The sequence below is a fragment of the Vigna unguiculata genome, chromosome 8 (assembly GCF_037176805.1).
Source record: "Vigna unguiculata cultivar grain cowpea cultivar isolate G323 ecotype 2 chromosome 8, ASM3717680v1, whole genome shotgun sequence".
Lineage (NCBI taxonomy): Eukaryota > Viridiplantae > Streptophyta > Magnoliopsida > Fabales > Fabaceae > Vigna > Vigna unguiculata.
Window position 1 is genome coordinate 41,737,203 of NC_140799.1, and position 14,429 is coordinate 41,751,631.

The window sequence follows — 14,429 nt, forward strand, 5'->3', positions numbered from 1 at the left end:
CAGCTTCTCTCTCGGCTTTCTCCTTATAAACTTCCGATGTGTTTTTCTCTTTCTCTCTCCATAGTTTTGTTTTGTTTATAAAATTTTGCAATCGGTTTGGCAACTGAATTTTCATTTGTTAATCAAATTATTAATAATTGAAAAAGAAGAAGAAGAAAAGAAAGGGTGGGGAGGCATAGCCAGATAATGAACCTGCCCTCTGTTCTTATTCTCATTGTGCCTCCCCTCAGATCTTAAGATTTGCCATCTGGGTCGTCTTCAATCGGTGGGTTTCGAAGGAATCTCGATTGAAGTTTTGATCTTTCTTCAATTGGGTCTGCCTTTGGATCTTTGATTATTGAAAATTTTTGTGGGTTTTTTTTTTTTTTTTCCAGGATTGCTTAGCCTTTGATTCACTGCTTGATGATTGTTGATGAAGGATCCGATGTTTTGTAACTGAATCCGACAATATCTATTTTTGCATCGTTAATACAGTCTCTCAGTTTGCCTTAATTTGAGGTATTGTTTGTAATGCTTCTTTTTTTGTTATGCTAGGGACTATTTGTTTTTGAACAATTTGATAAACGATAATGCTATCACACTTTGATTTTATCCTACCCGGATTTATTTGCATTTCATCCCAGACTAGGATTCTTTTGTATTTTGTTTTGTGAGTAAAAAAAAAAGAAATAAAGTTATGCTTTTGCCTATTGTTGTGTATGGGATTGGATTGGATTGGATCCGTCAAGAACATGCCTTACTTTTCTTATACCTTATTGTTAGGTGCTAAAAAGGGTTGCTTTGTCCATTTTCAATGCTGCTGCTTCCACTTGCATTTGTATGTTTTTTAGGTGAAATGCTTATTGGATGAAGCGTCTTTTTGCTTGTAGATAAAATGCAATCAGATAATGGCAAGTTATTTATCGGTGGAATATCATGGGACACAAATGAGGAGCGACTCAGGGAGTATTTCAGTACTTATGGGGAGGTTGTGGAAGCAGTGATAATGAAGGATCGGACAACAGGTAGAGCCAGAGGATTTGGTTTTGTTGTTTTTTCCGACCCTGCTGTCGCTGAAATAGTCATAAAAGAGAAGCACAACATTGACGGAAGGATGGTAATTCTTGTTATTTTCCCCTCTTAAGTCTAAAACTTGCATTTTGAGATGATTCACTTTTTGAATTATGAAACATCGAAAGGTAGCGTGTTTTTTTTTATTGAAATGTACACTGATTTGCTAAATTTTGCTGGATTCGCAATCTCAAAAATTTCTTAGCAAGATTTTAAAATGGAGCAGTAGTTAAATCTTTTTTTTTTTTTTCTTTGTTATTGTTCCCTTCTCCATGCATCTGTTGTAAGGATTATATGCATCTGTTGTAAGGATTATAGATCTTCAACACTTTTTTATTTTCTGATCTATGGTCATCTTCAATACTGTTTCTTCTATCGCTAGGTTGAGGCAAAGAAAGCGGTTCCCAGGGATGATCAGAACATACTGAGTAGAAACAGTGGCAGCATCCATGGTTCACCTGGTCCTGGTCGCACTAGAAAGATATTTGTTGGAGGTTTAGCATCAACAGTGACGGAGAGTGATTTCAAAAAGTACTTTGATCAGTTTGGGACTATAACAGACGTTGTAGTTATGTATGATCACAACACTCAGAGACCAAGAGGTTTTGGATTTATCACGTATGATTCTGAGGAGGCTGTTGACAAGGTCTTACTAAAGACATTTCATGAATTGAACGGGAAAATGGTTGAGGTCAAGCGAGCAGTTCCTAAGGAATTATCACCAGGACCAAGCCGCACCCCACTCGGTGGATATAACTATGGTCTTAGTAGGGTCAATAGTTTCTTAAATGGCTTCACTCAGGGGTATAGTCCAAGTACTGTTGGAGGCTATGGACTTCGAGCCGATGGTAGATTCAGTCCTGTTGCCAATGGTAGAAGTGGATTTGCTCCATTTGGATCAGGCTATGGAATGAGCATGAATTTTGAGCCTGGTTTGAATGCTGGATTTGGGGGGAATGCAAATTTCAACAGCAATCTTAGCTACGGGCGGGGAGTAAATCCTTATTTTATTGGCAGCTCCAATCGGTTTGGCAGTCCTGTTGGATTTGAAAGTGGCAATGGAGGAAACAATTCTTTCTTCAGTTCTGTGACTCGAAATTTGTGGGGTAATGGTGGCCTTAGTTATGGAACAAATTCTGCAAATTCCAATGCGTACATTGGATCAGGGAGTGGAAGTATTGGTGGGAATACATTTGGCAACACTGGAGTCAACTGGGGTGGTTCTTCAGCAATTTCTGGGCAGGGAGGAGGGAACAACATGTCACAAAGTAGTGGCAACCTGGGATATGGAAGTGGTGACAATAATTATGGCTTGGGGACTGGAGGGTATGGAAGAAACACTGGTACCACTTTTGCACCAACATCTTCGTACTCTGCATCAAATGGTGGTGTTGATGGGGCTTTTGCAGACTTTTACAATAATAGTTCTGTTTATGGAGACCCCACTTGGCGCTCTTCAAATTCTGAGAGAGATGGATCTGGTCCCTTCGGTTATGGACTTGGTGGAGCAGCTTCTGATGTTTCTACCAAGAGTTCTCCAGGTTATGTTGGTGGTTATACTGTTAATAAGAGGCAGCCAAATAGGGGTAAGACTTACAATTTTTTTTTGACGATTTTCTTATTGATATGCTTGGATTTTTAGTGAATGTCAGTACCTTATGTAATTGATCTTTGATTAATGTATTTTTTCTTTGCTAAGTTTGCTATTACTATGATGGAACACTAATTAGTTCTTTGTCTATTTTTCAACTAGATTTTGTTGCTTTTCTCTTTTACTTAGATTTATACAGTTAACTTGTTTCTTAGAACAGTTTTTAATGACATCCAATGACGACCATTATTTTATTGTTCTGTGTCATAAAAGGGGTCCTTTTGATCAGGAAAAACTAACTAGCCTAGAGAAGAGGGTTACAACCCAAAGTGAGAGGGCATGTCGTAATGGAAAAGTTTTATTAGGTTTGTTTAGGGAACTTATAATTTTATTTAGATTCCCACGAATGTAGGCAAGAGTTGTTGAACTACGTAAAATTTGTGCCTTTTGCTATTTTTCTGTGGTCTTTATTGTGTGTGAAAGGGATTTCCCCAACATATTTATATGGTTTTTTATCCAAGTCTTGTAGGAAATATAACTTTTAGGCTATGAAAACCGAGAGGTCCCATACGTATAGGAATGTAAGCTTCAAACGAAAAGATGGCTATTACGGAAACAAGTAATGTTAAGCTTCATAGAAATATGCATATGGTTGTCATTATTCCCCAATCTGACTTTTTATTAGCATTACATGGCCACAATCTGAAATTTTTATCCATTGCTTGGGTCAGTGATGTCAGACTTTTTAATAATTTTTTTTTTAAACTAAAGCCTTACTTCAATTGCGATCAGAATTTGTTGCTGAACAGTATAACTCCATAAATGCGAGAGATGATCACTAATGGCTAATGTCTAATTTCATATTTTCTTTCAAAATAAACAGTCTGGTATGGACTCTAGGATTCAACATCTGTATGGTTGAGGGCTGTATTTGTGAGTTAACAGTTGGTTAAAAAAAGTTTTAAACATGTTGACCATAATTCCACCGAAATGTTAGAAACTATCATTTTTCATATATATATATATATATAGAAACACACAGAGATATAGGTAGATAGACATGAAACATTTCGGCTTCATGTTTCATGTCTGTCTTTCGCAAAACTTGAGACCAGGTTAAGAAAACTGTTTTTTAGATAGAAGTCATAGATGTCATGTTAAACATCAGACCAGAACTAGTTCTTCAGTGTCCTTTTTCTTCTGAGTTGTAAGACTGATTTTGAATGTTTTTGCTGAATGTGTTTAGATCTTAAGAGTATGCAATCACGACTCTAAATATTATGTTGCGTGCAATACATTTTCATGTGGGAATTTAATCTCCTGTTGTCTGTTATTATTCTGGTGTTTAATAGTTAGTCGAGAATATGTTGAACATTATTTTTCTTTTCGTTACATAATACTTTGTTCAATTTTCTTCCGACTTATGTTCTCCATTTCTCAAGTCTTGGTAAGTATAACTCAGAAGTGCAAGAGCTGATATGAATTTGTCTTTGAGTAAAACTTGGTCACATGTTCCTTTGTAGTGCTCCATTGTTTTCATGTTACTTGTGATGTGTCCTTTCAATAATTAATTTTGTATTCAAAGACTGATAAAGTTGTATGTTTTTGGTTCAGGAATCGCGACATAGGAAGATCATTTTGATGACACGAACTTGTAGGTGAAGATAATCCAGTGAAGCAGGTGAATTGTGAATTTTGCACACCACTGTTGTTACTGTATTTGGGTTTAAGACGCAAGATGTTTGGTTTTCTAGAGCTAACTGGAGTACCTGTTTTGAGGGTTCAGATATAGAGATAGATTTCAAGGGAATGTTAAGGCTTGAGTTTTTTGAGTTACTGTTTAGGTTTTGGGATTTGAGTGAGATGTAAAATCTGATTGCGGGATATAGCGGAAGTGTATCATGCACCACTTGTGAGGCAGCAATATAAAAAGATGGACAGCATTTTTTTTCATTTTCCTTTTTTTTGGGGTAGATTTTTTTGTCTTTGATGTCTTGCAAAAGTTGTGGCTTCGTTCTTCTCAGGAATTGTTTGTTTCTTCATCCATCATTTTGGTTTGCTTTTAGCAGATTGTATCTGAGGTTTTTTTTTTTTTCTCTTATTACTAGTGTGAAACATTGAAGGGATACCCATCTAGGGTCCCGTGAATAAGTTACCATATGCTCTGATTCTTTTTCTAAAGGGGAATATTTTATGCTACACATTCTAGCTGCTAAATCTCATAAATGGATTTCTATTTCCCTATTTTCCAACTTTTATCCCACTGCTGTTTTTAGCATAGGTAGATCGTTTAAGATTGAGTTGTACAAATTGTAAGCATCACTAATAAAGCAATACATTGAATGAAACAACTTCAGAAAATTAAATACAGACGAATTCTCTTGGCAATGTACGTTATATTTGTTTCAGTGTGCATTTGAGGTACACATGATGGAGGTTTATTGCATAGTATTACTGTCAAAGCTTTGGTGTTAACTAACTTGGACAACAATAGGTGACTGTTTATGTTGGTTGTATCGTATCTAAGTTTTGTAAGCAGTTTCATTGTGTTGGTCATTCCTATCTCAAACTTCGATTCTGTTAAGTTTTTATATTTAGGAAATGCGTGAATGCAGAAAACAGTTCTTCTCGTTACGTTCAAAAACCGATTAACATTGTGGGTGAAAATGATTATATTCATACATTTTTTAAGTATAAAGACTTAACAAGATCAAAGTTTGAGATAATGACAAAAATCAAATATACCGAAATAAAAGTCATAGTTAACTTTCCTTTTTTAAATAGATTGCAAACTGTTTCTGTCTTCAATTTCATATTCACTGCATGCATTCAAAGTATGATTTGTTTAGACACTTAAGCCTTTCCACCCTTGATGTTTCAATGTCAAAATCGTTATATCTTTACACGTTCATTGCATCTAAGTCCTTTAACCTTTTCACTGTTGTGAAAATTTATCCTTTAAAAGACTTACAGTAGATTAAGTAAAACTTTTTGGTATATTATACAGAAAAAAAAAATGTACTTTTATATCAGCAAACGTGTTTTATGGCTTATTTCTGTTTCAACAGTGATTTCTTTCGGCTCATCCCATTTTAGAAAATAGACTGCTTTTTCATTCAAGAACACTTGAAAAGTTAGTCAATAGTTATTTTCTTAACTTTGCTTCTGCTAGCTTTATCAGTTTTTTTTTTATGTTCTTATCATTTTGACTATCTCAGTGCATATTTCGCCATATAAAAGTCTTTCCACTTGCAGTTCTGTATAGAAAAAAAAAAAAATCTTATGAGAGTTATAGTTTTATAATTATAATAATGTTTTTGACTCAAACAATTATTTCCTACAGAACACATTTGTTGTTTAGACGAAGAGAAGAGACATGAAAAGCAGAAGACTTTGCGAGATTCTAGTGTTTGCATGTCAAACAAAAGCTTTATTCTAAAGCATCATTGAAAACAAGTATATATTTATTAAGAAAAGTTAAAGAAAGATTTATGGTGGCATTTGTGTTGGCTGATTTTGAAAAGTAATATTAAAGGTATCCAACAGAAGTGAGAAGCGATGGAGTGGAATAAAGTGAAAACCTTCTATATTAGTAACTCCAATTTTCTTCTCCCTTACTCCTACCCACGTTTTTTATTTTTCAATTTTTTATATTTTTAAGCACACCATATCCTTTCATTTCACTATTTCTTTATAAATCTTCTGGGAAATTAAAAAAAGTCATTTAATTGGATAGTGGGGAGCAACGAATATCGAATAAAATACAAGTTTCAAAGAAAAGGAATTCAAATGTTCTTACTTGTAATAGAGGTATAAGTGTTCAAGAGAAAGTTTGAATCCATTAATAAAAACTACAATAAACTATTAATATTTACCCTTTTAAAAAAATCAGTCTTTTTATTATTCTGTGGTACTTGGTCACTAATTTATCATCTTTTTAAGCTACTCTTTAGTTTTCAATTTTTTAACATATTTATCATCATTCAAGTTTTTTTCGTATATTTTTACACATTTTTGTATGATATTGGTAATACAACAACGTGCTTTTGCAAAAATTGATAATAAAGAAAATGATACTTTACTAAAACTTGTTAGCAAATTTTTATATATTTAACATATAAGTAACATATGAAAAAGTGAAAATTCCAAGATAAAATGTATGAGAAAAAAAAGGAATCGTAAAATTTAAGAAATGACAATAATTGAGTGGTACAATGTATAATTGTATTATAACTGTATACCAATTGATTATAAGAAAGAAAGTTTAATGTAAATTTTGAAATGGATCTGATATTATAAAGTAAAATTACTCTTAAAGGCAATAACTAATTGGTTCAAATCTTATTAATGATGATTTATCAAAGAAAATTAATATAATTTTTTTATTCAAATATGTAGGTTATATAATTTATCAATACAATTGAGTATACCAATAACCAGTGGTGTACTTAGTACACAGAGTGGTTCTTGAAACACAATAGCTAGATGATATATTTAATTTAATAACTAATTTATTTTGAAAGAAACTAATCTTATAATTTATTATAAAAACATTTAGTACATGTAAAGGCACACATAGTTAGGGTTTAATATTTTTTAGCCCCTCTCACCTAATAATACCTCATAATAAGTAATAAATATTTTGTAGGCTTTGAAATGGTTTGGGTGACATTTAAGTTAAGCCCATCTCAATCTCCACTCACCCAATTATTTTCTTAATCCATACTTAGCTCAATCATGATTTATTGGATCATACAAAGTTTCAACAATATACATATATAATTTACAAAAAAAATTATAAGTAAAAAGTTCAAAACTTAAAATATGTTTCCAAAAGTATTTGTTATAACAACATTGTGCACAAAAAAAAATGATTTAACTTAGAAATCAAACCCACCCAAAAATACACCAAACAGAAGGTGGCAAAGGTGTGTATGTATATGTATGAATCAAAATCATTGGTTTTGGATACAAAATTGAGTAAAAAGTTGAAATGCAATAATAGTAATGTTAATTAATTGTGAATGGCACTTGAAGTTCCTTTGTGAGAAGTTGCAATGAAGCCTTCTCTCCTCATCTTATCTTCCTTGGATTTTCTGCAGAAAACAACCCAAGAATTGACCTCCAAAGCAATGCAAAGGCCAATGAGAGTAGAGAGCCCTAAGCAATACGTCAACTTGGCGTAGGACCTGCTTGCACCCATCACCTCAAATCCTTGAAACACATTCACAAACCCAAGCACCACACACGAGTACCCTACAAAGTGGTGGTACGATTTCCAGTACTTTCTGAACTTGTTCCTCGTGTTTGGCCTAAACAACAGTGCCAGAGTCTGCAACGCCCCTAAGCAGAACACTGCGATTCCAAGCTTCCGGTGAAGCCTGTACTCCACTCCCGGCGACAGTTGCCCCAGCCGGATTCCGATGCCAAACCCCACCGTCCCCAGAACGAAACCAAACAGTTGTACTCCTGCATCATGCATATTAATTATTCTCACTCTACATGCATTTCTCCATCAAGCAAAGTTTCTGTCACAAATCATATATTTTATGGCAAAAACAAAAAGTAACTGAAAAAACGCAGTCTTTCACTTCTATTTACTCGCAAAAATTAATTTTGAATCCTTAGTGTAAAAGGGTAGTCTTATTTGAACTTTTATTTTACTGATATGAATGGTGAAATTGAGATGGAGCAATGAGAGTGACCTGCATGAGCATAGAACCATGCGGGTCCGAGTGCTTGAATGTGGCGAAGGTAGCGTGCGGTGATGGCTCCGATGGGTAGGAGAAGGCCCCAGGAGATGGCGTTGAGGGTGCCATGGATCACTCTCAGCATGGTGAGATCCGTGTGCTGAGGAGCAGAGGATCCCGACAACACGTCAAAGGTGGCAATGGAAGACAGGTCGGTGGAGGTGGTTGGATGAATGGTGGGGGAGTAGCCCTGCACGTAAAGTCCCCTGTTCCAAACAAGGTGGATCTTCGTTTTGTTGGTTTGCAGTTTCATGGTGCCGTAGATTTGGATGGTGGCGCCGTTGTGCACGGTGGCCATTTTTCCGCCGTACATGGCGGCGGTGGAGGAGAGGAGGTGGATGTCAAGAGGGCGAGAGAGCAGTGGAGCTTTTTGGAGCTTCACTGTGGGGTCTAATATGTAAGGTAGAAGAACTATTTGGCCTGAGTTTGGGTCGGGGAAAGCTATTAATGCACGTGTTCCTGTCATTTCCGGTGATGTGGGGTTTATGCCCCATCCAACCCACCCAGAAGGTGATATGAAGCTTCCGAAGAAGACGAGTTCCAAGGTTGAGTTGTGAGGGTGGAATGTCCATGCTATGGAGGCTTGTTGGGTTGGGAGGTTCATGCATTTTTGGAACGTTTTCGTGGCTGTTTCGACGGTGCAGTGGGATGAGAATGCGATGTGGGGAAGGGAGCATAGAAGGGAGAGGAAAAGAAAAAGCATGGTGGCGTAGATGGAGGGAGAATTGGAGTGAGTAAGTGATGGATAGGGAGAGAATTAATGGTTCATGGTTCAGTTCTTTTGTTAACGATGCTGTGTTTTGTAATGATGTGTTAAGGGTGCAATTATGGATTTTGAGCACGTAATAAGTGAGAAACGTTAGTGCTTACTTTCTTTTTCCTTGACGTGGGAAAAATGTTGTTGGTGCTTGACTTTGAAGGGAAGACAATGTTGTATATATGTGCGTTTGGTAGAAATGGGACATTGTGATTGGTCTAAAAATTTGTAATATGCTGTATCAAACGAGATATTATGATGTCGATCTAGTGCGGCTACCCCTTTTTGATTGTAGTTGTTCGCCAGATACAGTATGTTTATGTCTGCATAGTGTGCTTGGCTTTGAAGCTATGCCATAATCATTCAACTTCAGAAAATTTGACTTACCATAAAGTTTGCTTTTGAGGAGCAAAAGATAAGAATGTTCACTCATCTTTATCTCTAAGTTTGATGGTGGAACCAAATTATGTGGTATAATTTTAAAATGCTAAATGTTTCGGGGTTGGAAAAATGCCCATTTTTTAACGGTCTAATTCCCAAATTTCTACCAAAATTATAGTAGGCATTCCTAGAATATTGTATTCTTGTCGAATAAAAGGATTATCAACGACAACATAATCTGTCTATGTCGAAAATATCAAATTTTAAAAATAGTAAACATAGTTTGTTGGTACATAATGGAAGGATATATAAAACATAGATCTTGATGTCATCCCGAAAATATATTCAGATCTCAGTACAAATGTTAGTTCCAGACGTTAATGTAATTCAAGCAAGCCCAAAGTAACCCAAGTAAAAACATTTTGGGTGGGCCAACAGAAACGCATAATATAAATATAACTGAAAATGAAAATTAAACAAACAAATAATCCAAATAATAAGTTAGGCAAAATCCAATGTTCTATTTAGGTCGAAATTATATTTAGTTCTTCCAAAAGAATATCACATGTGCCCAAAAGAAATAAGAACCACGACCCAAAGAAACTTCACATAAGAAATTTGGGACTTGGAGAAAGTAGAACATGATTAATGTTGGCCACGAAGTATTCAGCATGGAACTTCACAATTGTCCAAAGATTTGCATGGTTGATCCTTGAGTTGAAGAGCGATTATCTCGCTAATTACTTGTTGTTTATCTGCTTGAAAATGGTCGTCCGCTGAAACATTAAGTACAGAGTTACCTTACGACACAAATTCAAAATAGAAATACCATACATTGAAGTGATGCAAGATCTTTATACCTTTCTCGCAATTGAAGTTTTCCAAAAATTGCAAAAGCTTGTGTTTGTTTGTGACGAGGATGCTCACAACTTCAGGGGGCTTATTTTGATTTGCAACAAATAGCTGTCAATACCAGAAATTGCAGCAATTAAATTCAAAGCTCAAATTACAATAAAAAATCTCTAAGAAATAAACATTCTCTCTATTCCACACCTTGAAAACGTGGAAGGTGTCCAATTGAATTGTCTTATTTGAATCCTGAAAATTGAGACAAAACAAAAGGAGTGAACAAAAATATTAGTACTTCTATTTTACGTTTTGCAGGTCTGAAAAATTAATGTGAGTATAAGAGAAAGCATACTCTTAGGAGGTTCATGAGGATCCTCATATTATCCAACGAGCTCACATACCGAACCATTACAGAAGAATTCGAGCGATCCAATAACATATCCCCCAATAACTGTAACATATTTGATATACTATGATTAGGACGGTCCCGAAATTAACACTAAGTAAACTGGTTATGATTTATGCTTAATTAAGCTTATTCAGTCTTATAAGTCTCACGTAATGAATTAATTATCCTTTAATTAAATTGTTTATCAAAAAAGCCAAATTTCTTTTTATACATACAAGTTTCTTGCAGTGGTGTAATGGATAAAAAAACACTTGTGATTAGTGCAAACAATTAAAATGGACAGTTGCTGTTATTTCAAATACAAACCAAAAAAATGACACGAAGTAGAAATGAACTTGGGACATAAAGAATCAATCGCAGAAGAAATAATTACCTTGATAGCGTACCGCCTTGTGAAATAACTGGTGGATTCAAGCAACTGAGAGTTGTATTCTTGGAAGAACTGACAGGCAGAGAGTAAAACGGTTTAACTAATACATCTAAAGAACATAAAATTATAACGCTACTGAAATTTTGGATAAAACAAAAAAATTACTCATGGTAGAATAATTTTGTTGACAGTGAAAAGAAAATGACTTCATATTTAGTCAAATAGACTCCAAGTGAATTGATTTTTGGCTCATATGCCTTACAATCACGCATGTTGATATCAACTATAAGGTGCAGAACTCATGACAAGTGGAAGCTTTGTAAATCAGGTTGAAGTTATTAACTAAACTCTTAATTAGCATGCATATGTTGGATGACAAAACAGTGATAGGGGGAATTCTGTCCCTCTTTGATAGCCTTGATTGCTTTTACATTTGTCTAATATTTGCAGACGATAAAAACATATATACCATGTGCCTGACATAGATTCTAATGAATTTGTAAACCTGTGTAGCGGACTTACCCAGTCATAATTTTTTGAAAGAAATTCAGCAACTGTAGGTTTATGTCTTGTCAATAACTCCTGTGTTATCAGTTAAGGAAATGGATCAGCTTAATTTCATTTTAATGAATTTGTCGAAAGAGCAAAATAGTGGTACTAAAAACTATATTAGAAAGATATGATATAACAACATTTTAATTAAAACCAAATTTCTATTTGTGATACGACTTTAGCTGCCCAAACCTGTCTATATAAAGCTCCAAACTCAGAGTTAGTTCCAAATTCAAACTTAATTCTTGCACAGATACATTCAAATCAATATATAAGCTTAGATGGCTTAAGATATTATTTATTCTTATATATATATGGCCCTTATTGCAGTGTGTAGACTTGGAGAACAGTAAAATGTATTATATAATATACAATAATATATATAAACAAGAATGGTACTTTGGCACCATCTATATTTGGTATTAACAATATAATAATAATATATATACATGACTCAACAAAATTTAATAATGAAACATTATTATAGTTATTATGCAAGTAAGTTATTAAATGATTATATCTAATTATACTTGTCCGTATACTACTCTGTCGTATAAACATGGAACATTATCCGAATCTTTTATGTTTTACAACTTTGTTTTTCTGTAAATGTTTCCTGAAATTTTGAAAATTTAAGAAAAAATTTACAAAAGAATTGTATGAAATATGAAAAATTCGTTTAACAGAAAAACTATGAACAATTTTATTAGTAAAAATATTTTTCATGGTAAAAATGTGTTGAGTTTTGAGAAGGAAAATTGGAAAATATCGTATCATAAACATACTTTAAAAGTTGCAACAGCATCGGATGCTATCTCAAAATTTGGTATCTGAATGTACTCAAAGAACTTCTTCATGTTTTCTGATTCCAACACATATCTGGAAAACACAAATAAAACTAGTTAGAATTTAGAAGAGGAACAGGAAAGTAAAATTTCAAGGTAATCCATGTATGATCCTTCGGTATATACTTTTAATCTACGGAAATGTATAACAACTAAGTATGATACCTATTATACGAACAATGAATAATATTATGATCTTATATGAAATTAATTAACATATAAGTTTGGAATTCGTACTTTGCTACACTCTGGTGGCGTATGCACTCCCTTGCAACCGCACCAAACGTCAAAGCAACGTCACCCTCTTGGTCATAACTAATCAAATAAAGTTTTGTTAATTAAACATTTATCCAACGCGCAAAAACTAAGAAATAAAAACAGAAAATTTCAACGTGCAAATACAAGAATTGGTACCCGCAAATGAGCATGCCCACAAGATCCAAGTTTTTCTCTAGGTACTGAGAAGCAACTATTGTCGAACAAACTCGTTGCCGTTGCAAGTTTGCAATTATATGCGTTGCATCTTGGCGAGCCTGTATAAATTAATTCTTATAAATTTGTTAAAAGAAAATAGAAGTAAAAAAGAAATTTCTTGGCGAGCCTGTATAAATGAATTCTTATAAATTTGTCAAAAAAGAAATTATATACGCCGTTAAAAATGGTTACCCCGAGTTTGAGTTTTCCCAGATAGAGAATGAAAATCCGAAATGTATCATCTGTGAAAAACTCGCGAGTGATCTGAGAACACGCGTCGGCATTCGGCTCTGATTCACCGTTTCCGTACAGAGCCGTCCTTATCTCCAGTATCGTTTTGTTTAGCTCTGCTAGCTGCAACTCATTTTAAATACATATTTAAAAAACACATCATCATTTTCGTCACAATGTCTATAATTTCTGGCAACGATGAAAAACTCGATCAAATCAAGAGCGTGGAATATGAATGGACAGCGAAGGCACGAAATTCGAAAGGAAGACATTAATTAATTAAAGAAAGAAAGAAATAGCAATTACCTTCTCTTCGCGTTTGCTTTCACGCGTGCATGTTTTGGACTCGACGAAGAGGATGAGTTCTCGGGCATGGCGCACCAGCTCCACCGGCGTTTTGGGCTTTTGCTTGAAGAGAGCTTTCTTCATGACTCCCAATTGATGGATCGATCGATTGATCGAATGATGTGAAGATGTTAATGTCAATTAGGGTTTTGCATGTGGAATGAGGGAATGCATGTTTTTATTATGCATGTGTTCGTGCGTAGAATGTGTGAAACGGTTATTTTGGGCACGAGAAAACGAAGGTGAGTTATTGACAGAGGGAGAAAATAATAATAATGTTATTATTAATAATAATAATAAAACAGAAAATAGAAAGTAATAGTAATTAGGAAGCTGAAGGAAACGTCACGCATCCCTGCATTTTCTCTCAATTTAGGGTTTACTTTCAAATAATAGCAAGATTATTAATATTATTTTTTATTATTCATGTATATAACAATCTGTCATAAAATATTTCCATAAAAAAGAAAACAAGAGATTTTTAATAACTATTTTTTTTCTTCTCGTTTTTTAATATTTAGATCGGAAAAAATATATTAACAACGTAAAACAGTTTCTTATACTAAATTTGAATCATGCACTAATAAGCATGTTGATATTTACAATACATATTTTGAAAGTTATTGAATGATGATATGATAGAGTAATTGTTTTTTATTATCTATATAAATTTAATAACACGTGTTATGGTGTTAATAACAATTCAGGCACCAAACTTATTAATAAGTTTTAATTGTTTCGGTGCAGGGTTATTAATTCCAATTTAAATTAGATAATTCTTCTTATTGTTATGTTTTTAATTATTATGTTGTATATTTTGGTTGG

General features: G+C 34.1%; 3 protein-coding genes across 5 annotated transcripts; 1 reads left to right on the forward strand and 2 right to left on the reverse strand.

Moving 5' to 3' along the window:
- Positions 1–4,885, forward strand: LOC114194378 (RNA-binding (RRM/RBD/RNP motifs) family protein). 3 transcript variants are annotated; one of them, XM_028084558.2, is made up of 5 exons: positions 1–265; positions 375–498; positions 831–1,096; positions 1,433–2,636; positions 4,256–4,885. In XM_028084558.2, exons 3-5 carry the CDS (start codon positions 875–877, stop codon positions 4,267–4,269), a joined length of 1,440 nt encoding a protein of 479 aa, XP_027940359.1. In that variant the 5' UTR covers positions 1–265; positions 375–498; positions 831–874; the 3' UTR covers positions 4,270–4,885. The 3 variants fall into 3 exon arrangements, with proteins under 3 accessions (XP_027940359.1, XP_027940358.1, XP_027940360.1); XM_028084557.2 differs by having other exon boundaries at positions 870–1,096; XM_028084559.2 differs by lacking the exon at positions 375–498 and having other exon boundaries at positions 3–265; positions 870–1,096.
- Positions 4,886–7,561: 2,676 nt separating this feature from the next.
- Positions 7,562–9,404, reverse strand: LOC114193694 (Auxin-responsive family protein). The gene is made up of 2 exons (XM_028083585.2): positions 8,347–9,404; positions 7,562–8,110 (listed from the first exon to the last, which is right to left on the reverse strand). Exons 1-2 carry the CDS (start codon positions 9,092–9,094, stop codon positions 7,656–7,658), a joined length of 1,203 nt encoding a protein of 400 aa, XP_027939386.1. The 5' UTR covers positions 9,095–9,404; the 3' UTR covers positions 7,562–7,655.
- Positions 9,405–9,838: 434 nt separating this feature from the next.
- On the reverse strand, positions 9,839–13,839 carry LOC114195631 (putative MO25-like protein At5g47540). The gene is made up of 11 exons (XM_028086159.2): positions 13,566–13,839; positions 13,221–13,382; positions 12,969–13,087; positions 12,792–12,869; positions 12,495–12,588; positions 11,680–11,739; positions 11,161–11,229; positions 10,731–10,829; positions 10,583–10,627; positions 10,390–10,492; positions 9,839–10,305 (listed from the first exon to the last, which is right to left on the reverse strand). Exons 1-11 carry the CDS (start codon positions 13,686–13,688, stop codon positions 10,196–10,198), a joined length of 1,062 nt encoding a protein of 353 aa, XP_027941960.1. The 5' UTR covers positions 13,689–13,839; the 3' UTR covers positions 9,839–10,195.
- Between the last annotated feature and the right edge of the window lie 590 nt (positions 13,840–14,429).

Coding starts and splice junctions, on each gene's coding strand:
- LOC114194378 (XM_028084558.2), top strand. CDS start 875: ATGCAATCAGATAATGGCAAGTTATTTATCGGTGGAATATCATGGGAC. Junction 1,097..1,432: donor ACAACATTGACGGAAGGATG/GTAATTCTTGTT, acceptor TTCTATCGCTAG/GTTGAGGCAAAGAAAGCGGT.
- LOC114193694 (XM_028083585.2), bottom strand. CDS start 9,094: ATGCTTTTTCTTTTCCTCTCCCTTCTATGCTCCCTTCCCCACATCGCA. Junction 8,111..8,346: donor ATGGTTCTATGCTCATGCAG/GTCACTCTCATT, acceptor TGCATGATGCAG/GAGTACAACTGTTTGGTTTC.
- LOC114195631 (XM_028086159.2), bottom strand. CDS start 13,688: ATGAAGAAAGCTCTCTTCAAGCAAAAGCCCAAAACGCCGGTGGAGCTG. Junction 13,383..13,565: donor AAAGCAAACGCGAAGAGAAG/GTAATTGCTATT, acceptor AATGAGTTGCAG/CTAGCAGAGCTAAACAAAAC. Junction 10,493..10,582: donor ACACCTTCCACGTTTTCAAG/GTGTGGAATAGA, acceptor TGGTATTGACAG/CTATTTGTTGCAAATCAAAA.